Source organism: Styela clava, chromosome 9, assembly GCF_964204865.1.
Source record: "Styela clava chromosome 9, kaStyClav1.hap1.2, whole genome shotgun sequence".
NCBI lineage: Eukaryota > Metazoa > Chordata > Ascidiacea > Stolidobranchia > Styelidae > Styela > Styela clava.
In genome coordinates this window covers 7,590,319-7,616,644 of record NC_135258.1, presented here as the reverse complement: position 1 = coordinate 7,616,644, position 26,326 = coordinate 7,590,319, and the positions used below count along the sequence as shown (strand labels likewise).

The 26,326-nt window shown below is 34.5% G+C and overlaps 5 protein-coding genes across 5 annotated transcripts; 2 read left to right on the top strand and 3 right to left on the bottom strand.

Moving 5' to 3' along the window:
* Window positions 1-8,677: 8,677 nt before the first annotated feature.
* Window positions 8,678-13,599, top strand: LOC120338801 (uncharacterized). The gene has a single exon (XM_039406755.2). The coding sequence runs from the start codon at window positions 8,786-8,788 to the stop codon at window positions 11,222-11,224; it is 2,439 nt and encodes an 812-aa protein (XP_039262689.2). The 5' UTR covers window positions 8,678-8,785; the 3' UTR covers window positions 11,225-13,599.
* LOC120338802 (peptidyl-prolyl cis-trans isomerase-like 1) lies at window positions 13,591-16,841 on the top strand. Its single transcript, XM_039406756.2, has 4 exons — window positions 13,591-13,725; window positions 14,437-14,591; window positions 15,924-16,082; window positions 16,507-16,841. Exons 1-4 carry the CDS (start codon window positions 13,670-13,672, stop codon window positions 16,635-16,637), a joined length of 501 nt encoding a protein of 166 aa, XP_039262690.2. The 5' UTR covers window positions 13,591-13,669; the 3' UTR covers window positions 16,638-16,841.
* Window positions 16,842-17,783: 942 nt separating this feature from the next.
* Window positions 17,784-20,378, bottom strand: LOC120339336 (E3 ubiquitin-protein ligase Hakai-like). Its single transcript, XM_039407439.2, has 5 exons — window positions 20,245-20,378; window positions 19,900-20,003; window positions 19,577-19,663; window positions 19,215-19,276; window positions 17,784-18,760 (listed from the first exon to the last, which is right to left on the bottom strand). The coding sequence occupies exons 1-5, from the start codon at window positions 20,357-20,359 to the stop codon at window positions 18,193-18,195; spliced, it is 936 nt and encodes a 311-aa protein (XP_039263373.1). The 5' UTR covers window positions 20,360-20,378; the 3' UTR covers window positions 17,784-18,192.
* A 12-nt stretch (window positions 20,379-20,390) lies between these two features.
* Window positions 20,391-22,880, bottom strand: LOC120339334 (uncharacterized). Its single transcript, XM_039407437.2, has one exon. The coding sequence runs from the start codon at window positions 22,755-22,757 to the stop codon at window positions 21,474-21,476; it is 1,284 nt and encodes a 427-aa protein (XP_039263371.2). The 5' UTR covers window positions 22,758-22,880; the 3' UTR covers window positions 20,391-21,473.
* Window positions 22,881-22,931: 51 nt separating this feature from the next.
* Window positions 22,932-26,275, bottom strand: LOC120339333 (uncharacterized). Its single transcript, XM_039407436.2, has one exon. The coding sequence runs from the start codon at window positions 26,266-26,268 to the stop codon at window positions 22,978-22,980; it is 3,291 nt and encodes a 1,096-aa protein (XP_039263370.2). The 5' UTR covers window positions 26,269-26,275; the 3' UTR covers window positions 22,932-22,977.
* Between the last annotated feature and the right edge of the window lie 51 nt (window positions 26,276-26,326).

The window sequence follows — 26,326 nt, the reverse complement described above, 5'->3', positions numbered from 1 at the left end:
TTCCATTATTCTCGCCCAGCACCAAATTAAACAATCTCAATCCTTTCTTTATTCTAGGATATCATATTATTCAATTATATTATTGTTTTTATTTTATTATCAGCACTAAATCGAACAATCCTAACCCTTTCTTCATCACAGGATACCATATTTTATTATTATTTTAATTCAATTTGGAAATTCCATGACATGGCAAAATGATATTCTTTATAATTTATTGTTCTCTATTTCAATATACTTTTATACCTTTGAATTGTCTGGCTGAAATGCGATCATGATAGGTTTTATGGAAATGCAACCTGAATATCCTTTTTTTTGAATCCTGATCTTTTTTAGCGGTATTCAGAACTATAAAATACAAAGTACCTTAAAAAAGCGTATAACTTGACAAAACTTATTACATTGCATTTCCCCAAGCCTGGAAGGAACGCATTTTTGCTAGATTAGCCATTTATTACTTAAGACACTCACCCTTGAGTGGTACATACCATATATGCACATTCTCCTATAAAGTTGACTATTTCTCCCATTTATAGTATGTGGTATCATTATTCGAGGGTGCTATATGTCCAAATTTTATTCTTATGTATATATATTATGTATTATATTTCATGTTGTATTGTCTCTATTTATTGATGTTGTCTTGTCCTACCAACTCCTTTGTACAAACAGTTGGGCATACTCCACCGTTACCCATTGCCTAATCCACCCTCCTCGCACAACTGTCTGTATGAAGGACCATATTATACTTATTCGATTTATTGCATTTTATGCTTATCATAAGGGGTGTATGCCGCACGTTCATGTGTTTTAGGCCAGTATGGTCTTGTGTATACATCCCGTCTTCAATGTTGATATTTACTAACTCCTGTGTTTTTGCTTTTACGAGACGAATAAACATACATACATACATACAGAACAATTTACAGATCTCCCTTATCAGATAGTCAAAGCAATAATCAATTTATTAGTATCCTGGAATCGACACTCCAAACCTTATCGAAAAATTGTATTATCATGGGAGACCTCAATTATAATCTTCGGGAAACAAACAAGACTGTAGATGGATTTTGTGAGCTGATGAATTTTACTTCATTTTACCCTGTGGTGTCAAAGCCAACTCGAATCACTCAAAGCAGCTCTACAATCATTGACCATATTTGGACAAACATCTTTGATTGTAAACCCCGCAGTGCAATAATAGTGGATCCTATTTCAGACCACCTGCCAGTCCTGGTTTGCATTCCATTAGGAAAAAAACGAATACTTCAGGCAATATAATATCTCAAATTTAGATAATTTTAAACTCATGTTAGAACAAAGTGCCTTTTCTACTGTGTTCAGCAAAACAGATCCTGATATAGCCTTCAGAATTTTTAATGAGTATTTTTCTGAATCTTTTAACACTTGCTTCCCTCTAAAGAAAAGAAATATTAAAAATATTAATAAATGGTTTGACAAGGAACTCTTAAAAATGCAGAAAAAAAGGCATAAACTATACAAAAACTATCTTACTGAAAAATCAGAGCAGACCAAATTTAAATATTCAGAATGCAAGAAAAAATATGAGAAATTGATAACTGCTAAAAAACAAAATTATTACAAGTCATTACTAGGTAGACATCGTAATGATCTTAAGAAAACTTGGCGTACTATGAACGATCTGCTTGGGCGTTCTAAACCAAATCTAACAAAAGTATTTTCTATTAACAGCCAGGAAACCTCGGATGCTGTCAAAATAGCAGATCATTTTAACTCGCACTTTTCTACAATTGGAAATAAAATGGTCGAACGGTTTACTCATACTAGAAGGGATGACTTTAAGCAATATATGGGGCATCCCAGTAAAACCTCCATGTTTCTTGCCCCGACAACAGCTTTCGAAGTCCAAAATATTCTGAAATCTTTTCGACCCAAAACCAGTTGTGGAATAGATGGAATTCCCTTTAAAGTTATACGAATGATGCCCTGGAATTGTATTTGTACTCTCGCACATATCTTTAACTGCTCATTACAATCTGGTAAATACATACCCAGTTCAAATCATCCAAAGTTATGCCATTGTTCAAAAAAGGAAATGCAAAAGATGTAAAAAGCTACCGACCGATTTTCAAAAATTCTAGAAAATATTATGTACAAACGACTCAACCATTTTCTAGACCAAAAAAATTTCTTTTATTCACAACAATTTGGCTTTCGTCAAAATCATTCAACATCCCTGCTTGTCAGTAAAATTCTAAAAGGATTTGATAAGAATGAGTATACTCTCAGTATGTTCTTACCCCTTTCCAAGGCATTTGATGGTATTGACCATGACATGACATTACTAGTCAGATTGCACCATATTGGCGTTAGAGGTCAGAGTTATAATTGGTTTAAAAGCTACTTATCAGGAAGGAAACAAGTAGTTATATACAATTATGTAGCATCTAGCACATACTGTAATTTGACTGTAGGCACTTTACAAGGTTCTATTTTGGCTCCATTATGTTTTTCAGTCATTATTAACGCCTTTCCGAATACTCTTCTTCACTCTGATATCATACTTTTTGCTGATGACTCAACGCCATATCTTCGAGGCAAAAACTTGCCTGAACTTTTGACCAAAGCAAATACCGACTTAGAAAATATTCAAGCTTGGTTGTCTGCGAACAAACTCACTCTTAATGTCGATAAAACTAAATATATGGTATTTAGCACGCCGAAGCAAAAGTGTCCAACACTGCAGCAAAATTTGGAATTAAATGAAATAAATATAGAAAGAGTTAATCAGACTCGCTTTCTGTGTGTAATGGTCGATAATAAATTGTCTTGAAAACAACACACCAATATGGTTCTATCGAAAACAAGGTCGTCGTCTCTTAGTGCCATTACCAAAATAGCCAACAACATTATACATCTTGTTTAATATCTCTATACCACTCTCTGATAGAAAGCCATATTCGTTATTGTGCCTCAGCTTATGTTCATCGCCAATTCTCAAAAAAATTCAAAGTGTTTGCAATCGCTTTATTAGAAGAGTTTTTCATAGAGGTAATCGCGAAAAAATTGATGAGTTATTTAAAGAGCATAGGCTACTACGAGTTGTGGATTTAGCTAAATTCGAACTATGTGCTATGATGTTCTCTTGTCACATTGGAGAGCTTCCGTCCAGCCTGTTCCAAGCAAACCCAAATTCAAACAGCAGAAATAAAGATAATTTTTTTATTCCATTTGTCAGTAAAAGTATTTCACAAGAATCAATCGCAGTATGTGGACCAAAAGCTTGGAATTCCCTACCCGATGACATCAAAAATTCAAAATCGAACTCAGAATTTTGTTCCAAACAATATCATCATATTAGCAATTTTCTCTGCTTTGAACATGTTACTGTTTGGAGATTTTTAGGTGAATTCAACACTTAAAGGGAGAGCTGTTGATTATTTGGATTGAATGAACTATCAGGAAACTGTCCTCCTCTTCAGTCACCATAGACCAGCTGACAATTTCAATAACTCCACAGGATACTTCACCCGGATTCAATATAGAACAATGGACTGAATTAATAACTAGCACACCATTCTAATTTCATTATCATGCGTAATTAGACAAAGACAAAAGCACAGCAATTTAGGTTATAGAAAGTACAATACGATAGAACTTCAATGCACAAATAGTAGGGAGTAGGGACAATGGTTTTTGTTTGAGTAGCATGCTGTTCAATTTATTTCCATTGTTGCTACCTATCACCAAATCACACTTTTTCTTCTGCTCATCCCAGGATATCATATAATTTTATTATTTTAATTTACATTGGAAAATCCATGACATGGTAAAATGACTTCTCTTTATAACTTATCATTCCCTATCCCACTGTACCTTTATACCTTTCTAATCTTCTGGCTGAAATGCAACAATAATAGATTGTGTGGAAATGCTTTTTATTAATTTTATTTTATTTTTTGAAACTTCATCGTTTTTGGCTGAATCCAGAATTTCAAAAAAAAAACTTACAATAGTGAGTAATTTGATACATAACTTTATCATATTTCATCAAAACCTGTAGGGTCACATTTTGGCCAGAACCGCCATAAACCACTTATAACACTATCGCCCTTGAGTGGTGCATACCATATATGTACACACCCTTTAAACTTGACCATTCCCGCGTTTTATAGTATGTGGTATCATCACTCAATGGTGTTGTACATTCATCCAAATTCTTAATTTTTTTATTACTATATTCATATGCAGTGTGTTTCATGTTGTGTCTCTATTTATAGATGTTGTTTTGGCTAACAAATGTGCGGCATACACCCCTTTTGATATATATAAATTATAATAGGGTAAATCAAATATGTACAATATGGTCCTTTATACAGACAGTTTTGTACACTCCACCCTTATCCCTGTTACCACACCCACCCACCCTCCTTGCACAACTGCCTGTATAAAGGACCATATTGTACATATTTGATTTACCCTATTATAATTTATATATATCAAAAGGGGTGTATGCCGCACATTTGTGTTTTAGGCCAATATGGTCTTGTACATACATCCCGTCTTCAGTATTTATATTTACTTACTCTTTTGTATTGCTTTTACGAGACGAATAAACATACATACATACCATTACTAGACTATATCTACACCCTTTTTTTTATATATCACAGTCTGAAATGCCCTATGACAGTATGAGTATGGACTATAGACTATATTTTAAAACATCAACTGTCTGTCTACAACTTGATTTCTCACCTCTCAATCGTTTCCAACTTTCTTTTCTTTCATTTCTGCTACTTTCTTTCCACTCCGGCATAACTTATCATTGCTTCCCAGGTTCTTGTCGACTCTATGAATTTAGATTTAGACCAACCGACATTAGCAAATTGATTATTTTCTTCTCTTTCACACAACCGTGCATTACAGAAACAGCCATTAATTTATATTTCAAAATATGCTGTGGCCTATACAGTAGTATAAGTCTGCTGAATAGTCAAGAAGAGTCATTAAATTAATCATAAACATTTCATGCAAGCCAGAAAATATCGTTGTTTGTGTCATATTATTCTAGGTCTAGCCTTCCTTGGAGTTACCGCACCGTAGCTATTTAACAACGTCTTATGAGCTAGTGCTCAACTAAAATTGCTATTTATGATAAGGATATACAAGTGTTTAATACCTTTTTTTTTCTCTTTTTTTTAATAATATAATAAGTTAATTAGCCATGCATTTTCATCATAATAAGAATATTAATTTGATTAATGAATCATTCACCAATTCCATGTATAATTTTTTCATTCAACATGTATTCCATTTGAAGATCCAAGCCATTGGTTGTCATATTCCAACATATTTTTCACATATTCATAATTAATTTAGGTTCTTGTATTATTACAGTTAACATATATATACATGTAAAAAAAACAAGGAATAATTAGATCTGTATATTGTACAATACAATAGTAGATTTAGTCCATTAAAGCCTTTACAACGTTCTAAATAAAATGTTATACAGTTTTTGCATAACATTTTCGTACTTAGAGTCATTCCTTTGATTCTCTATATTTTTACGACCAACAATCGACATTTTAACTTTTTTGACAACTCTGTCCACATTAGGCATTACGTTTTGAAATACAGCTTCATTTCTTTCGAGCCATATTTTATGTCTGGTGATTGACATTACAAGGATTATACACTCCAACTCTTCAGCATTTTGATAAAATGCATATTCACTGAAATCAAGCATTAAACAAGTTCTGAAATCTTTCTTTAGTTTGTATTTTTTCAAATAATATCTTACTGTTAATATCTTACTGTTTAATATCTTACTTATACTTTTCAACACCTCCTTAGAATAACTGAACTAATAATAACTGAGAAAAACTATGGAAAGGCTACTCAATGCAAAAGCGAGCAGTAGTAGTACATCTGATATTCATCCGACCACTGGGGATCCACCTACAGCTGACTAATTTGATTGTTGCGTCATGCAGAAGTCTGCGTTCATTGGCCCATGATACCGGAAAAGCAGAGAAAATAGGACAGATGGTAACACATATTTATTGTAGTATAAGCGTCTTTTCTGTAAAACGTGCAACTTTTGGAAGTGGGAACAAGGCAATATTTGTTACTAAATTTCTAAGGAACATTTTAAAATCATTTTCAGGTAGTTACCTTATGTGCGCTACGAAACTGAAAGATAAATGGCCTCGGCTCGCGGCCTAAATGCAAAATTTTGCCGACGAGTCCTCACTACTACGTCATAAACGGGACATACTAATTTGCATTCGATTTCGGCAGGGTTGACATTTGAAAATTCGAATCTCGCAAACGAAGTCCACTTTATGCAAACGGTAAACGACAAAAATCATAATAAATTATATAGAATCAGATTTGCTACAAAAAGGTTTGCGTGATAACCCACCTTTAAAATTCGATATTGGACTTGCAAAATCGTAATGACCATTAAAATCCGTAAAAATAAATACGTACAAGGAAGTAGGCGACATTATCGTTGTTCACTTACATACTAACGTCGGTAGATTACGTCAGGTTCAGCATCTTCAGATTTCGTTACCGGTACCGGTATCGTACGGCATCGCCAGATCATTAAATATACCGGTTGCGGATGGCAGGATAGTGCTCGTCCGTAAGATAGAAACTAAGCAACGAACTCATTTCATAACAAAAAGCTAGTCACCTCTTTCTATGTCCAATCGCTAGGTACGGTACGGTACTTAGCTGTAAGCAAATGTCTTAACGACACCTCGCTCGCCAGGAATTTCTTTTCGACGCTAATCAAAGTCTCAAAGATGAATTTGACAGGCGCTAATTTGACATCGAAGACCTCAAATATGTTTTTATCTGTTGCAACTTTGAGAAAGATCGTTCGCAACTAGCAATTGAGTACCGTATTTAATTTTGAGTAATAAACAATATGCAATGCAAAAAGTTGGAAAAACTTCCCAGCCAAGCTTCTCTAATGAAGCAAGAAAATCTTTAGCATTTTTGGAAAATCTCCATTTCCACTTCGGAAAAGCGACGTAACTAACAGTAGACGTTTTGGATGACGCAGTATAACAAAAAAATATTGCAGGCTTTTTGCCCTACTATTGAGCCCGCTCCTCAATGATCTTGGTCTCCTATTTAGTGTGTAATTTCTTGATATCTATTCTGTTAACTGCCAATGACAAATTCATGCCTACAGTCCAATGCCCATAAATACACTTATTGTTACCATGCCATTTTACATGCCTCAACTGGGATCCAAACTTAATTGGCATCCTTCTGATTACTTTCATTATGGGCAGTCAAGCCTAATGTTGTATTTGTTTTTACTATTTATAATGCTTCGGTAACAGTGATCCAGGTCAATTGTTTTTATCCTTTTGATTAACTTAATTTTTTTTTAAATTTTCCTAGTCTACTTCTATGGTATGATACTCACTTCATTGTGTTGTATTAATACTGCTGAATATTTCGATGTATATTTTCCTCATGTCTATACAATTCCCGTATGTGAATCTTTGACTCCAGCATCAAAACACTTGTTAGTCCAGGTCAACATTTTAGCTTTTACACTACTAGCTTGTTTCTGCCTCAAAGTGTCAATATTTTGTTATTTGCATACTTGATTGGTACGGTATTCTATACTTTTACAATTTGCGTACTCTTAACATCCAGTTTTATTTCAATCTGGACACTTATATACACACAATCGACTTGTGTTGCACTTTACCGTAGCCGAACTATTTACCTGCCATGACCACACTGCAAGTCTGTTTGGTTCACTTAATAATTTCCATGGTTACCTAGACTGTGGTGCATGGAGTCGATTTTCTTATTTTTAAACGGCGATTGCTTGGTTTTTACCGGGTCGCCTTGACGCATCGATTGCGTTTCTTTATTTATTTATCAAGTAATATATTTTGTTCGATTTAATTATATTTATCACGTTTTTGTTAGACTTCCCCGAGGGTGCCGCCGCTCGATAACCAGAATTGGTTTTCGGCGTCTCCTTTCACCCTGGAATGCGGTCTTTTATATTTTCTTTATTTGTGTATGTAAAATTCGTACTTTCAGCTTGGTGAAGAAATAAATTACTGATTACTGATTACTGAGTCAGGTGGGGGTTAGGATTAACATATGCAAAAACGGGTCTCATGTAGTTTCGTACCTAACATACTTCTGGTGGGCGTAGAATAACAATATTTGCATGTGTCAATTCTAACCCCCACCTGACTACGCCATCCAAAAATTACGTCTCTACGACGTCACAGTGACGTAATACAGTCCCTTAAACTCTACGAACTGTCATCCGAGACGAGCTCGTCTGCGCCAAAGCGTATATATAATATCTGGTCTGCGCACCCGAAATCGAACGACTATTTCTCTCGTTTTTTCGTCGCGACGATCCAATATGGGAGAGAACGCTGACGTTAGTAAGTTCTTTATCGTCGGCGCCGATGCCATTTCGGGTGATCGTACGTATATTTGGCAAGCTCTATGACGTGATTGTGATGTCGTAGTGACGTAATTTTTGGATGGCATAGTCAGGTGGGGGTTAGGATTGATATGTCAAAAAATTGTGATGCTACGCCCACTAGAAGTATGTTAGGTACGAAACTACACGAGACCCCCCTATGAACTGTCACCCTTTACGTATTTTGTTAAAATATCTGAATATAGTCTATTTGTTTTGCAGGATTTTCATGATGTAATACCGATACTATTAGTTTTAAATCATGAGTAATTTGCACTGTGAAATTTTACTGCTGAAATAAACAAAAGAACAACCATGGACTGCTTGGAAAATGAGAGTTCTTTTGGATGTTCCAGCAGCACTTTAGATTCACAGATGGACGGTGGGAATTCTATGTCTGATGAGATCAATCTTTCTATTGATCAAAACTTGCCTGATACCGGTACTTCTTCAAGAAGCAAACGAAAAGCTGCTGATCCTTCGTTAGGTTATGGATATCCCTATGTTCCTTTAGCAAAATATATTAGGGAGGATAATAGCGAGAAATTACCACAATCTGTGAAATCTGATATAAACTTTGGTCAAGGTGGAAATTATTTTATTTCTGTTGCTGAAAGAGATATTCTTGATAAAGATTTTGTAACAGATGTTGAAGCAACTCATCGACAAAGTCAAGTTTTTGTTTCGGCTGATGATGTATCGAACCAAAACAGAATGCTTGTAATTGAAGAAAGTAGTAAGGATGATTTGACTTTGTGTGCAATAAAAGGTGGAGATAAGGTTGGTGTACCAATACGTATTTCAATAAATAATGACATAAGTTTAGGAGTTCCGCCAGTGAATTTAAACAGCAGAACTTCACTTGATAATCAAACCCAAAACAATGATTCTGTTGACCACTCTTATCAAAGGTTTGAGTATACGTCAGATCCTGAGAATGCAGACCCTGTTCGAAATACTTGGGTCACAACAAAAGCAGATAAAGTGCAACTGCGAAATAGTGGTCATTCTTGGAAGACTGGAAAATGGACACAAGATGAAGTGGACCTCCTCGAAAGCAACATTGAAAAGTATTGTAAGGAGCATGGAATTGATGATGCGAAACAAATTATTTTCCATGGAAGTAAATATGATAGACCAAAGTTTTATCCTACGATTTCAGTGGGTTTAAATCGCCCTGTATTTGCCGTTTATCGTAGGGTGAAAAGAATGTATGATTCCCAAAATTACAGAGGAAAATATTCCGATGAAGAGATTAAAAAATTAAAAGATTTACATGCGAAACATGGTCGTGATTGGACTTTAATTGGCAATCAAATGGGCCGTAGTTCAGATTCTGTTAAAGATCGTTGCAGACTGGTCTTGGACAATGAGCACAGTTTAGGAAAATGGTCTGCAGAAGAAGAATTGAAACTTGCTCGAGCCGTTTATACATTAACAGGTGAAAAATATGGAACATCAGTCACAGCTAATATAGGTTGGACGACGGTTGCTGCATTAGTTGGTACCAGAACTGAAAAACAATGCCGTGCAAAATGGTTGAACTATTTGAATTGGAAAATGTGCAATGGGAAAAGATGGACAAAAGCTGAAGATGCAACTCTGGTTGAAAGAATTGACGCACTCGGTGTTGAGGCAGAGGATGAAATTGATTGGAGAAAATTAAGTTCCGGATGGAAAAGTTCACGTTCGCCTCAATGGCTTAGAATTAAATGGTGGTCATTGAAACAAGTTTATCTACACGAGAACCCTAATATTAAAAACGTTAAATTGAAAGATTTATTGAATGGATTATCGAAGATTATTTCAAGACAACTTAATTCTTGGGATTCGAGTGACCACAAAGTTAAATTATATGTTCATCGGGATGGTTCTAAATTGTCAGATGATGACGGTAAAATTTCCGCTAAAATTAATCTCGATCAGCAATCGAAGGTTACCAACAAGCTGGGCGATAGAATAACTTTATCATACTCTGAAAATATTTCTCCACTTGCAACACAAAGTAACTTAGTTTATGTTACCGATACTAATAATGATATTCAGAGTCGGGTTGTTCTTGACAAAGATTCGAATGGAAACTTGGTGATGTCACATCTCTCGACCTCAAACGATACGTTTAACGAGGTGCAAGTTCAGGCTTCAGAAGAAGATGAGAAGAAAATTGCAGATGGTTATCTTGCTAAACCATTACAAACTGAAACTATCTCTGCAGAAGAGAGTTTAGATGTGAACACTACACTTCAGTTGACGCCTACATCTGCTGCAGGTGTTTATCTTGTTCAAAATTCTGATTCCAACAATCCTTTAGTATTATTTATGTCTGATGATGTAAATAGTGTCGACTTCACACCGGAAATGTTGTCATATATTAATCACGCATCAAGAAACGATGTTACATCATCAACTGATGATGTAAGAAATAACATGGATGAGGGGGATGGAGTAGCCTCACCGAGTGATATGACATCACCACGCCATGATGATGTCATCACCACATCAGATGTTTTAGTTTATCAAGAAACAAGTAATGATGAAGACAATAAAAATCCTATTTTAGGAAGCGCTATACATGAAGTAGTCGGAAATGACACCGATGTTGAAAATTGTTTTATTCAAAGTTCATCCCCTTTGCAAGGTACTTTGTTAGAAGGCACTGACCTTGTAGACCCAATGTCTGATTCAACGCCATCTGGAAAATGTAATATGAATAATAAAGGTCAACAAGGCCAGACTGATGTGATTATTTTATGATGTGAGTTGATAAAATTGCCTACAATGGTATGATTTTTAGGAAACACCATACTGCACATATTTTTCGCTTTTCTTCATATTTTTTTCAACTCGAGGTGAACTTTTTGGTTTTGATAATTTTTTACAGATGAGTACAATTCCAACTGAAGCATAAAAACTTTTTGTTTTAATAGATACAATCTAGTTATACAATCGCTTATTCCAGCGAAATTTCTATACACATTGTGTAAACTAAGACAGTTTCTGAAATACAATTTTGAGTGAGTACCGCACAATGTCTTTTCTTTTAGGGACTCCAATAGATCTGCTAAGTGATGACCATTCTTTCATAGTGTATTTAATTTCAAGTTTCCAACACATCTAGCATTATTCATAAATTTTGTGGGATAAATTGACCTAAAAAAACTGTATTAACATTGCGGAAACTTTTCCTTTAGTTGTGAAATTCCTTGATGTTTCTTTATTGTGTTGCTGGATCATTGGTTCATGTCGAATGCTATCCAAATCTGCCCTTGTCTGGTCTGGTTTTAGACATTCCATGGCATGCACTGCAATCTTTCTGGGAAGTGAATTGGTGGTATATTCAGTCATCAATGATGGTTATATTTTGATGTGTGTCGTTTTTTTCAAGGAGTAGCATTGGTGTGAATTTTGGCATGTGGTTTGAACTGTACTTTTCAACAGAAACTTGGTTATGGTATAATGCCCGTGATGAGGATAGGGAATGTTTTGTTATGCATCTTGAAATGTTATTTTAGTTTTTAAAAGCAACCTGTTAAAAGTTTTAAGAAAACATTCCATGATCCAGGGGGTGGCTTGCAAATTTGGCAAGTCGTTTTAGTTGGGAATTTTGAAAATGCCTATAGTGATCTTTCCAGTTATGCCAACTTCTATTCACTACACAACCAAGTGCACACTTTATTGTGTGATAGAAAATATGGGTTGAGATCATTCTATGATATTAATTGTTTCATCTTGATTGCAATTATTATTAAAACTAACACGTAATTGACTTTTATTTTTCATATTTTTTCTTTTTGATTGATGAAATTTTTATTTATATATTTGTGAGTTTGTCATTGTGCTGTATACATAATATGAATTGCATTATCTTTCACTCTAGTGTGTAAGCAATATCTCCTAATGTGCAGGTCATTTACTTGATGATGCACTATGATGCCTTACCAATGATTAGAGGCAATATATTGACACAGACTACAGGCAATTCAACAATACAAAATCTGATATACAATTCATTGCTCATTCTAGTCTCATTTTTTTTTAAATCTAGGCTCAATATACCCTACTTTCAGAATTATAATTGGGGTGTCCATGAAATCTATCTCATCAAAAAAAGAGTAGGCTATTCAAAAATTTGATGTTTCAAGTTACTACTTTATTCCCTTTAGCATCCATTTTTGGAATACTGTACCTATTTGAATATAGACATTTAATAAAACAAGACCCTCAAAATAATTCTGTTCAAATTTCAAAATAAACTGCTGTAATCCTGGAAGTCTTGCTTATAGGTGCGATTCTTTCTTCTGAGTGAGTGTACTCACTATATGTTGTCATAAAAATTTATCGAAGAGCTAATTCAAATAGTATATGAATATTGATCAAGCCTATATAAATTAATGTTTCACAGCGCTTTATCTAATACAGGCTTACAGCAGCATTGTTGTTTGAATTTCACTGCCTGCGCATTTATTGTTGCTTTTCTGCCATTTATATTGACTTTGAGCAAAGAATGTTGTCATTTGTATTAAATTTTGCATTTGATTTTATCCTATTTCTTTAATATTTGCGACATGAATCAATATATTTATTCAGTTTTCTGATACACCTAAGATAAATTTCGTTATAAAGTTGAAATAGTTAACATTTTCACTCTTATTATTGACATTGGATAGATTAATGTCAAAGCATATTTTCGCAAAGTGTTGTCTTACGTTAACGACATTCGGATGCATCCATATAAAAAATTCACACTTTCACATTCAATTTCAAAAATTCACCTATCAGCCATATTATAGTGAAGTCCCATTATCGTGAATATCAATTTGAAAGTATGAACATATTTTCACTGTTATTGTGTATTACAAATTGCTGGTTTTGTCACAATTGGTATATTTTAACTGTACTAATAAAATGAAAAACTTTCCATTAATTCCTCAAGCTTTTGACTAGAATATAGTAATTTTATGTTGCATTGTAGCATCATTCGCATTGCCCCAAGACTCACACCCAGTCTCTTCCCCAGTTCTGCTGTTTTGACCCATTGCTTCATAATTGTTGTTGCTATCTATTTGCACCCAGAGTATTTTATGTTGTGTCAAATTATACATTTTTGTCATTTATATGTTAGAATACAAGCTCCTGTTTCTCATCCATATTTATAACTTAAATTAACTTAATTAAAAATAGAAGTTTCATAAATTTCTCATGGCTGGTATACCTTCTGCATCATGGCAACCTCGCCAAGTAGCAATGGAAACTTCGTAAGTATTGCTTTTGACTCATGTCAATCATAGTTTTTGTATTCATCTTGCACTGACTGAACCTACACAGTCTATTTAGAATACGACTGTAATCTACTTTTTCTATTTTCTGGGATGTTTGCAGACAAAAAAATTCTACACCCAAAGTTTTTTTTCACGAACTCCAGTTATGTTAAATTCACTACCTCTTAACTGTCATTGATGCAAACTACTTCAGGTATCGTGTCAATTAACAATGCAATCCCAGGCTATTAGACTTTAGAGTCAGCAGCTCTTGGCATTTATATGATAGCTTTGCTCTGGGATCATTCTTATGAGTAAGTTTTTATGACCTTGCTGTGCAAGAAAATATTCTTAAAAAAATAAACAATTTGGTTTCCTTTCAAGCTGTTTTGCCACACTTGCAACTTGCAAAATTGTTTTGAGAATCTATATCTCTCGATTTCCAAATTGTTTTTAATCAAACTCACTATTTTATGATTTACTGTGATGTTCTTCGCAATTTACTGCTACAATTAGTAAAGATAGTTGCCAAGGTATGTAATAAGTCTGCATTTTTTGGCTGTGTTTTCAATAAATTTTGTCATATTGTGATAAGAATGACAAATTTGTTTGGTACTGAACTTATTCGATTCATTAGCTGTTATAATTATATAATGTTCATCAATGAATTTATACTTGTTCAACTTCCTGTTTCAAATTTCCTAACAGTTCAGGAACCATTGTGATTGAATTATACTGGAAACACGCACCCAGGACTTGCACAAATTTTGCCGAACTTGCAAGAAGAGGTTACTATGACAACACTAAATTTCACAGAATTATCAAAAATTTTATGATACAAGGTGGAGATCCTACTGCCACTGGTAAGGAGATACCGAAACCATTATTGTTCTCCAGCTGACTCGATTATTCGGTACTCCTGAAGTATGCGCATTGAAATGTCGCATAACCTGAACCCTGACCTGATACACAACCTGCGTTCAGGTTCTGCGCCATCTTGGTGCGCATACTTCAGGAGGTCCGATTATTTGATTATTTAATATAGCATTGTTGGCGTCAAAAAGTTTTCATGTCCAAATACCGTGTTTCCCGAAAATAAGACCGGGTCTTACTTCAGTTTTCTTTAAAAAAATAACACTAGGGCTTATTTTCAGGAGATGTCTATAATTTTCTTTCATAGAGAACAAAATTACACAGTAGAGAATTATGAGATTTTCAAATATACAAAATAGGAAAATCGATATCCATTTAATTAAATAACACGTTTTCCACTCTCACACGTTTTAGATTAATTACTTAAAACATGTAGGAGAGATTTATTACTATCGACTAGGTCAAAAAAGTTTCGCGTTATTGACTGCGTCTTATTTTATGGGGGGGGGGGACTTATATTAAAATCATTCTTAAAATTCAGGCTTAGGCCTTATTTTCGAGAAACACGGTAGGTTGGTTATGAGTTGGGTTGTGCGAGACACACTTCCTATCCTTTCTCTATGAGTTTATGATAGTTAATGCTGTAGCAGGAATAAAAATGACTAAATTATGCAATTCAAGAGTCCTGCTGCACATAAACACAAATGTATTTATGTAACGTTTCGTCCTACATCTTACTGGAACCACGAAGCAGCGACCTCTTGATGTCCGCCTAATTATACTGTATATAAATCACTCATTGTAGTAAACTAGCAGAACAGAAAAACAGTAATTCGACCAAGTATCCAAGTTCGCAGATAAGTGTTCTTGGGAAGAGAATATTTGCAGGCAATTGAAACTGGAAATTCCCAAACTTTTATCAAGCAGCAACAACAGTCTATTGCAGGGATGGGAAAGGTTTTGGACCAAGAACCAAATTTATACCCACCTAGACTGGCCATGAAAGTGTGATGAAAAAAGTTACATTTTATGAACAATATTTACAGTGTTACAAAAACAAAAGTGGAAAAGAATAAGCCTCGTGCCAAAACTGAATTTAATCACAATCTCAACAAATTCTGTGAGCTATTTTTCAGTTGAAACATTGAAATTTGGTTCTTGTTTGGTTGTGGCAGCATCAAGCGGGCCAAATTGAGTTACCCAACGAGTCAGATTTGGCCCACTATTGGAATCTGAACCAATTTAGATTCTGACTTATGCAATGGTTCTAAATTACAACTTTGTATCATGAAACTGTAATTTCGATGTTATTGTTAATTCAGGTCGGGGTGGGGCTTCAATTTACGGACCTCAGTTCGCAGATGAAATTCATAAAGAACTCAAACATGCAGGAGCAGGAATATTATCAATGGCAAACTCAGGACCTGATACAAATGGAAGCCAATTTTTTATCACACTTGCTCCAACTCAGTGGTTGGATGGTAAGTTGTATTTATTGTGTGTTCACAACAATGAATTTAAGAAGGATTGACATTTCAACCACTGACCGGATAGGTTATGTCCACCCATGCAAGTTGAAGCCAACTTTGGCATTATTCATGTATGATGAAATCTCTTATATAACTCCGCAAGAATAAGATTTCTGAAAGCCAGCCACACCTCAATTGAACTATTTGGAAAAAGTAACACATGTTGGGAATCTAGGCCATATCTCATTTCAGGTGTTTTCAGTTTCAATTCAGACAAACAAATAGCGAAAGAAAACGAAATCATTGCTTTGATTTTTACATGATCAGGACTTGGGCCAGTCATGTTAAAATATCTTTTAAATAACCTCAATATTTTTGCCAAAATCCTGTGTGAAGTTATTAAGAAATAATTGCTGTTTTATATCCAATTTTGCAGGTAAACATGCCATATTTGGTCGTGTTTGCAAAGGAATGCCGATTGTCGCAAACTTGGGAATGGTGGAAACTAATAATCAAGATCGACCGACGGAGGATGTTTTTATTAAAAAGGCGTATCCTGTCGACTGATCAAAAAAGAAAAATGAGCCACAAAATCTAGGCAGATCTTGGATCTATGCGTGCTGTTCATTCTAGTAACTTGCAAACAATCTCCGTATGTAGCTGTGATGACAGTACAGGGACGATAGAACATTTCGCTCACAATCCTGTGTGTAAGTTCAAATCCTGATGGTAGTTTTCTACAATCATATTTTTTGTCTCTGCACTGTTTTATAATAAAATCTCCACCAAAGCTTTTGGGTTTAAATTACGATAGTTTAGGCTAGTTGGAACTGAAAAATAGGAGGCCAAGCCAAACAAAATTTATTATAGTATAGACCGGAATGGAAGTATAGAAATTTCTTAAGACTAGGTTCGCGGTATACAGACTCCTAGGACCACAGGATGGCATGTGGATTTAGGATTTGAAGTTCACCGTCATGGTACTGAAATATGTCGCTACAGTGTTGAATATAATATGCCCAAGCGTCCTATCAATTTACTGTATATTATTATTAAGCAGCTTAAAATCAAACTCGTTACCTGAACCGCCTAATGTTACCTCATTGTTCGATAGGTTTGTAAACATACCTTTCTCAGTACATAGCATTCACAGTGTAATTTGAATAGTAGAGAAACAACACTGTCAAAATGGTCTTAGCGAGTCAGTGACCATGACACTAAGCAATTAAACTACAGCCTTGTGGAAGTCCCTTATTTTAGGAGCTGAGTATGTGTGCGCATTCTGATGAAAAGCCTGAAACGTTACCTCATGGACCATCATGGTTTGATAGGACCTTTTGTAAACCTTTCTCGGTACATAGTATTTACGGTGAAATATGAGTTGTAGAAGAACAATATGGTTTCAGCAAATCAGTGACTAATCAAATAAACTTCACGGAAGTCACTTGATTTGGGAGCAGGGTATGTGACTGCATAAACTGCATATTTCTGATGCAATAAAAATCTTTGTGCATCAAATAAATGAGAACCCACAAACTTCATCGAATTGTTTTGATCCATAATGGTTCGCTTTTCAGTGATCACGCATAATCGGTTTGCACACTGGAACCTTGATTTCTAAAACGCAAATAGTCTGAACTTGTCGGACCAAGAAGGTTTGACAAAGTCTTGTTTGTTATAGAGGAAAGCACACACAATAATGATTGAAACATGTAGAAAACAAATATTTTATTGATTCAGAATGTTGTGAAAACAATATCCAAAACATTGCAATTTATTGCATGAAAAAAAAAACATTACATGCAACACAATTACATGGGAAGGAAAAACTGAATGTGCATTTAATTTGGTGATGCAATTATTTAGAGAAATAACGAGTGAGTGAATAACAGGCTGAAAGAAGCCTAAAGAAAATGGAAACAATTTTAATAGACATTTCCAATTAGACTACTGAAAATTTGAAAGCATCTTGCCAGTAGTTGAAAGATGATGATTCTTTGTCCCCAGACCAACATGACTACTCATTAGCAAACGCGATTCATAGGTCTAAGTCGTGACCCAAAACATCTATGCTGAGAATTCGCTTTGAAACAAGTTTTTCACACGCAAGAATAACAAATACTTAGTAATTAGACGAATGATTTTGTGATCTATTAGAACGGGGTGGCAGCCATTGAGCATTGTTTTGGCTGTTCGATCCTGGGGGTTGTTGGTTTGCTGTTGAAGTGTATGTTACAGACTGCTGTGCTTGGGGAGGGGGTTGATTGTAATTGATGATATTTTGTTGATCATCCTGAATTTGAATTGTTATTAGATTGCTGCTTGGACGAGTAAGCATGTCCATAGGCTGAGATGATGGGATTGTTTGATCGGCAGGCTGAGGAATAATTGATGGAGGGGGCTGATTTGTAGAAACATTCGGCATTAGGACATAAGGGGAAGGAACTGGCGGAAGGTTTTGGAGCGGGATTGTAGATACTGGAGGAGGTGGCACCAGTATCCCTCCTGCTGTCAATGGTGGCATAGGAACAGTAGGTAAAGTTGGTGGAGGAGGCGGCTTGTCATGGCGGTGATTTATGTGAGCTTGTAAATCTCTTTGTGATAAGTATGTTCTGCTGCAGTTTGAAACACCACACATCCAAACTGTGCCATGACGACATTGTTCAATACGATGAACTTCATCTCCACATCTATAATGAAAATAAATGGTTCAATAGTGGTTGAAATATACGGACCTATAAAACTGTTAAATTAGTGAAGATAAAATAAGTAAATCTTCTTGCGACATCTTCCATCTTTTTCAGGCACATTGAAGTTAGTTGCAGACAACAGCAATATTATCCAGCAACAAAAATCATAACAGCGAACAGAATTTTGCAATTAGAATCCCAGGTCCACTTCGTGCTCAGAAGGATGGAAAAAATTAATAGCGGTAACTGGTAATTAGCAAATATGTGTTAGCGAACCGATCAGGTAGCTCCACCAATCTTGCCACTCGCAAAAAACGATCTGATGCATTGTTACTGATCGTTAAAAATAGTATAGAATAGTTAGCAAGCACAGAATTGCAACCATTCTTTTTAAAAATGAATCCATCTGGGCTTAATGGTGCTATTACAACAAATGTTCAAACATCTAACCCACCTTGGACAATTCTTGTCTGTCTTTTTTGCACATTTGAAGCAGAAAACATGTTTGCAAGGAATCTAAAAATAATGGTTATATAAAGAATAATGGTGGTGAATTGAGGTTTGGAAAACTCCATTTCTATGAAGCACCAACTAATTTACAGAAGTACTTTACTGGAAAATATCCAACATAAAGGCCTAATTATATGATAAACCATGATATCATGTCGAATTACCAGTTCAGGACTAGTTTTCCGATTCAATTAATACCAAAGCAAGGTTCAAAATACCCTATCCACATTTTCATATCTCCTATAACTCTCCATATTAAGTTACAAATCCGCTGGTCAATTCATATAACAAGGGCGATATCCTTACCAATCGTCCATAACTTCTTATGGGCAGTCTGCATGTATCACAGAGATGTATCATTGGATTAGGATCTTTCTGCCCAATAAGATTGATCTGAAAATATATAAAGTCATTTCATTCAATTTTAAATTTTATGTATAATTATTGTTATTTCTGAGTTTTTTAAGTGAAAATTTATATGAAATACTGCATTTTGAATTGTCAAGAACATTTTAGAATCCATCATCTGAGAATCATGAAACCGATATTAAAAAAACACACCAATTCAGCTATGACATATACATTGTAATAAACCAATAATAATACATAGATGAATACTCAAAGCAAACCTCAACATCCCATATTGAATCGGAATTATCTCTGTACTGGTTATTCCCACCACGATTTCTTTCTTGTCGTTCATTGTAGCGATCTTTGTCACGAAAATTTTGACCTGTAAAATTTACAATGGTGCCAAGTGAAAAGAAATGAACTTATTTTAATTGAAAGATTTTAGTTCAAAATCAACTGTGGAGAATACTGATATCCGTTTCCTGGATCAAAGGTCAGCAAACAAATATTAGGCACTTCAAATTTACTAAGCCCATATTGTCCAGATTAATTCTTTTGAGTTCCAATAGATTTTGAGTTTGCTTCGTAAATTCAATTTGAAGTCCTTATATTATATCACAAACCTGATCTCCAATCATCCCTTTGGTTTCCCATGTTGTGTTTCTTGTAACGAGGATGGTAATCAGAAGACCCATAATGTGTATCGTGCCTTCGTTTTTTATGCCCAACGTCGTCCATGACCAATAATTTTATTATATTTTTGACTGAATACAAAGATATAAAATAATATTTTCAGTGACTTAATTCAAATAAAAATTCTACCAAATATATAATAAATCTAAAGTAACATTTTTATTTTTCCTCCACCAGAAAATCAAAACATCCCATCGAGTTGTTTTCTGGACAAGGTAAAAATGAACCAAGTAGATAACACCAAAAATCATGTATTCAAATTTTTCATTATCTAAATCTACAGGTGGTCTCAAAATATTCATTGCAAATGTATTTGTAATAAAAAAGGCAGTGAAGAATTGGCAGCGTTTATGCTAAATATGGAATAAAACAGTAAAATTTCACATATAAAAGAAACAACAACGGTGACCCCTGTCTTAGCAAATATGAAACTTAACAAAAGCAGCAAAAAAAGTGCGGTAAAATTCTCGAAACAGAAATAAAAATGTGAACAAAGTGTTTGCGATCTTTTAAAACAACAAGACAGCAATACTCTGAATAAAAAAAATCCTGAAAAACTCAATCCAAGTTAAAATAAACATCAGAACAAGTACAAACACCAAAAATGCAGTGTAACAAATAAATCATTTTTGCAATTTCAAAATTTTACCTTATTTTATTCATACGGAGAATAAATATTAATACCCGAACTGTATTATTTTTTGCAAAAAAAAAATGAAGCATGTTGTATGCAAAGAAGTCCGGAACCATCCCTTATACAAGGTGAACTTATGATTTGGATTCAGGATTTGAATCAGTTACCCTCTGCGAAGAAGGAAGCTACTGAAATACACAAATCAAGACTCGTCTTGATGACACATGAAATAAAGATTACATACTTTGTTTCTTTCTAGGATTTATACAAATTTAAATTCTATTACTTCTAACTTTTTTTATCCATACTACGAGTAGCTTTTGGTTCAAGCAATATTTTATCCGGCAAAGCTATGATAAATATTTTCTAATCATCTGCATCAAGAAGCAATTATTGATTGGTAATCCAACTTCTTTTCTATTATTGACATAGCTATGAATTTATGAATGTGGTACTAAAATGATTGTGGCACGCAGCTACATTTTTAGTTGAGAATGGAACTATATAGTGTATGAGTAAGGAGTGCTACACACAAGAATCAATGTGTATCAATAAAAACTCATGTTCCTCTACCCCATATACTTTCCCACAATTCGGACATTTTAATTCCTCAGCAGCATGATGATGTCCAAACTCACTATAAGTTTGATTTAATTTTTTATTTTGCTTCAATTTTCCGGTTCTGTCTTCCCTTTTTGTCGTTGACCTTTCCTTGTGTGGTCTCTCATGTCTAGAAGAATATGGTAAAGGTTCTGCAGGATAAGATTTTCGTTCTTTATGCATCCTACTTTGCGATTTTTCATGACTGATTGTAATTTTTTTAACTTTAGGTGGAGAAACGTGACAATTTCGTGCAGCATCATGAGATGTATTAGGAATGTATGTTCTATCACGTTCATACTCCATCAAATGATCAGATCTTTTCTTTTGGGAGGAAATTTCTGAATCTCTAAATTTCTTTTGAAGGCCATTTAATCTTCTTTCAATATCTTCTCTCCTCTGGCGTTCTAGTTTGAAGTCTTCCCTACATTTTCCCATTTCCATTTTCAGTATTGATATTTCATCCAAGTTTTCTTTGTTGTAACTATCGTAATTCTGTTTTTTGTGTCTTTCCATTTCCTTTTGTAAACTCATATTTGCATTTCTTTCTCGATCATATTTGACTCTCCAATGTTCTAATTCCCTTCTTAGCTTGAGTTTTTCATCTTCAAATTTCTTGCTAGCTATTTCCAACTCTTGTTTCCATTGTGTCGCTTCGTCACGACTCACTTGAAGATGCTGCCGTGCTTCCACTAGCAGGCCATCATAATATTTTCGTTGCTGCTCAGATAACTGATTTGGATTGTCTGTTAATGAAGCAATTCTTTCATGCATATGATGACATTGGTGTTGCAAAGTATTATACTTTTCATGCAAACTTCGTACATAATCTTCCCTTTGCTCATTGTATACTTGCCATTGAGTATTCTTCTCTAATAAATCTTGCAAATCTTTTTTTAATGTTTGAATTTCATCGACTTTTATCAAATCAGCATCTTTTTGTTGTGAATTATCATTCACATTATTTGAATTTTTAAAACCTTCTTGAAGATTTTTTCGATATCTTAAAATTTCCCCATTCATTTTAATCACCTTTGCTGCATCTTCACTTTTTGTTTGTCTTGGCGTTTTCTGCTTTCTGACAGTGATTCCATTTGCATTACCTGAGAGTGGTGAACATGAAGCATTCCTGGGTGTGGGGATCGGAGGTGCAGGTTTCTTTGGTTGTTTGTTAACGTCCAAAGGCGTATTCGAATTACGTTGGGACATTTTCAATATCCAATACGAGTGGTCTTTAATATTACATATACATTTCTAAAAAGAAAAATATTGCTATTGACAAAGTATTACACTGGGAACAAATTGTACTTGATCACATAGGAATAACTTGTTCTAAAGAGTTGCATATATGGATTGAATGGAAATATTTCATAATTGTTAACTGTTAAATAAATATTTGCAACACAAAGGGCCAATAAAATCAAAATTGTTACAGGCACAATGAAATATACTTTGGGCCAAAATCTACCATATAGCCAAATGATCTCATGTGCAATATTACAGCAAACAGTAGAGTTACAATAGCTCTAATGTGGAGAATGTCACCTTTTTTTACCTGACAAATAACCTCCCACAAGCATTTTGCAGCAACAGGAAAATTGCATACATGGTAATTAGCAATAGCAAAATTGTATTTAGATTCAATAGGGTCACTGGGACCAGTTATTAGTATCCTATTAGCATAATCCTCTATCATTTTTTGAGTTTGGCCCCATTTATCAATAGACACAGCTTTGATAACAAGATTCAACAATTTATAAATGTATTGTTTATTGACAGTTAGGTGTGATCGCACTTTTTTCCAAAAGAAATTTGAACTGTGGTTTAATTCATGTTTTAATTCCAGCATTAATGTATCATAAAATATTTGAAAAACTTGCAGTCGTTCAACACAAAAGCAAACATTAAAGCTGTTTATTACTTGTTGGCCATCGCCTGGACATATCAACAATGCCAAGGCATCTATGAGAGAAATGAAAAGTGCATTTATACTGACAGATAGCAAAGGGTGGGAAAGATTGAAATTAAACGTGTGAAGAAATGAAATAACCAAGGGAAAAATATCCATGATCTTTCCATTTGATATTTGTTCTTGATAATAATCAAGAAGAATAAGTTCTTTTCTTAAAGCGGTACTTTGTAAAGTAATGTCACTTATAACAACATGCGGTGCTTCTGATAATGCTGTGTTAAATGCTTTGATATCAAATACTTCCAAGTTTTGGCTCTCTAAAGTCAACATTAAGGTGAGAGCATATTGGTAATGCTTGACGCAGACTACCAAATTTTCAGGACGACGGCAAATTTCGATCACTCTGTTTAGAACTTCTGGTCTTTTGGCTTCAGGCATAAAATGTTTGGCTATTATAGTATAGCACAAGGCAGCATCAGGGCATACTAAAGCCCCACCGGCATGTGCGACATCAACCAATTGCATCTGCGACTCCTGTATTATTCTGGACCTCTCTAATGTCATAAAGGCATCTCCCCACCAGTCATTCTTCATTTGAGTCCTAAAAACAAACGACATGAAAATCAATACCGCCACCTTGGGAACACCTCTCATTTGCATCACAGAATCGGATAATTTGCTCAATATATCTTTGCCTTGCACGTCTTTCTTCAAGTCAATATAAAATAAAGCAGAACCAAATTGAAAAAGCAACTGTGAAACATCATCCTCATGCTTTGAAATTTCTCCCAAGCAAAAATTGAGCATTTCATTTGGCTTTTTTAATAATCCCATAGCTGAGAATTGCCTCAATCGTAAATAGAAAGTGATGCCTTTATCTTTTACAGTATCCTTTTTAAACCACTTTTCCACAAGAGTTAGAACTTCTTCATAACGTTCAGAATCAAAATATATTTCCAGTAACATGGTACAAATGAGGAAAGATTCTGAACTATCTTCATCTATTGCTAATAAACACTCAATCTCTTTTTCAGCCTTTCTGAAATAATTCACATCCTCAGACCTATCGTGAAGTTGGTAGTACGTAATGGCAAGTGGAAGAAGTACACCAGCATAGGGAAACCTATCTTTCCATGGATCTTCATCAAGCAAAGATTTCTCCAGTTCAAATTTAACCCGGGCTTCTTCAAGAAAACCTAATGATAAAAGCGACAGTGAAGAGCCATCAAATGCACCCGGACATGGAGAAGGTCCAGGAAAAACATGGGTCAGTAATTCACCTTTTATATAACGTTTTTCCAAATTCACTATCGAATCTGCAAGATGCAAAATAATTGATATACAATTGATGGCACAATTTTTACCGATATAATTTAGAATATTTTCTGATGACTTTCGATTTCCCTCACAACGACTGTAAAGCTTCAATCTTGCTTCACAAGCAACAGCAAAGCCATACATGGTTGGATGATGATACGTCTCATTGAATTTTGATTTTACGATAATTTCAAAACTGGATTCTTCTTTCAACTTAAAAAATCGAGCCCAGTAACCCAACAACACTGCAAACGGTCTGTAAAAATTGACTTTGCTATCTAATTCATATGATGCGCTGATATGTGTTCGAATTTTAGATTTAACACCTTGGTTGACATTCTCTCTTACATGCTTAAGAATATCAGTAGCAATTTCTTGTTTTGGTTGGCCATCTAAGATATGTCTGGATTTTTCCTTAAAATTCAAATACAACTCTTCGTTACCAAATACAAAACAAGTACGAGACAATACATCTTTCAAATAGTAACCATTTTTGATGTCTTCATCCGATGTTAAATATGAAGCCATTTTACTGACAGGTTGAATCAGTTCAACTTTGTGCTTGTGATTTTTTGTTGGTTCTTGTCTACCTAGTGGTGTATTGCATGAATGAGGAACCATACCATCAAATGCAATACCACTTGGTGTGAACATATCATAAAACCAGTTTTTGCTTTTGTCTTCTGAATACAAATCGTTGATACTCTTCACGCCAACACTTCTGATTATAGTCTCCCCCAAACCAATTATAATAATCTCAAATATCACAGCAAACCATCTGAAATATTCCTTCACTTCATCATAATTTGGAGAATCATCAATACCGTCTTCAAGAATTATTACATGTTCAAAATCAGAATATAAAGTTATTTCCTCGCGAGCTAAAGATCCCAAACCGACTATAGCAAAAGGACAGAGAGAATTGCCAAGTATCCGTAGGCAATATTCAGCGATATAATTCATCAAACTTATATAATTCTTTGTGTTCTTTTTCATTAAATCTTTTATCACGTCAATTTTAATTAATTGTTGTTGGTGACATTCATTCTCTGGAAGATTTTCATCAATGATTCTCAAACTGTTTAAATCTTGCTTTTCAGCTTCTCTCAAATATTTAAATTTTCCAGCAACAACAGAAGAAATTTCAAACAGACTCTTATCACACTTATTTCCTTTGCAAGCTACAAATAAAATTTCATCCAAAGAAACCAAGAGCTCATGAACCTTCTTCTTTCCTTTTATATCATATAATATTCTTTCATATCGAACTCTGGCACCGTGTAATAAAGCAGAACATTTTATAAAATCAAGTTTTTGTTTCATTTCTGTTGATGACTTTGCTTTTTCAAGATATAACTTGCCAATTTCAAACAAAATATCAGTTGATTCCTTTAGTTTTGATCGCCTTTCATCACCGAAGGGTGTACAAACTGCCTTCAACTGTTCGGCTAAATCTTTCTCTTTTTGAGATATTTCATCTTCTGTTTCCATTTTCAAACTAATCGTTATTTAGTAACTCGTATATTTTACATAAGAAATACTATTGGTA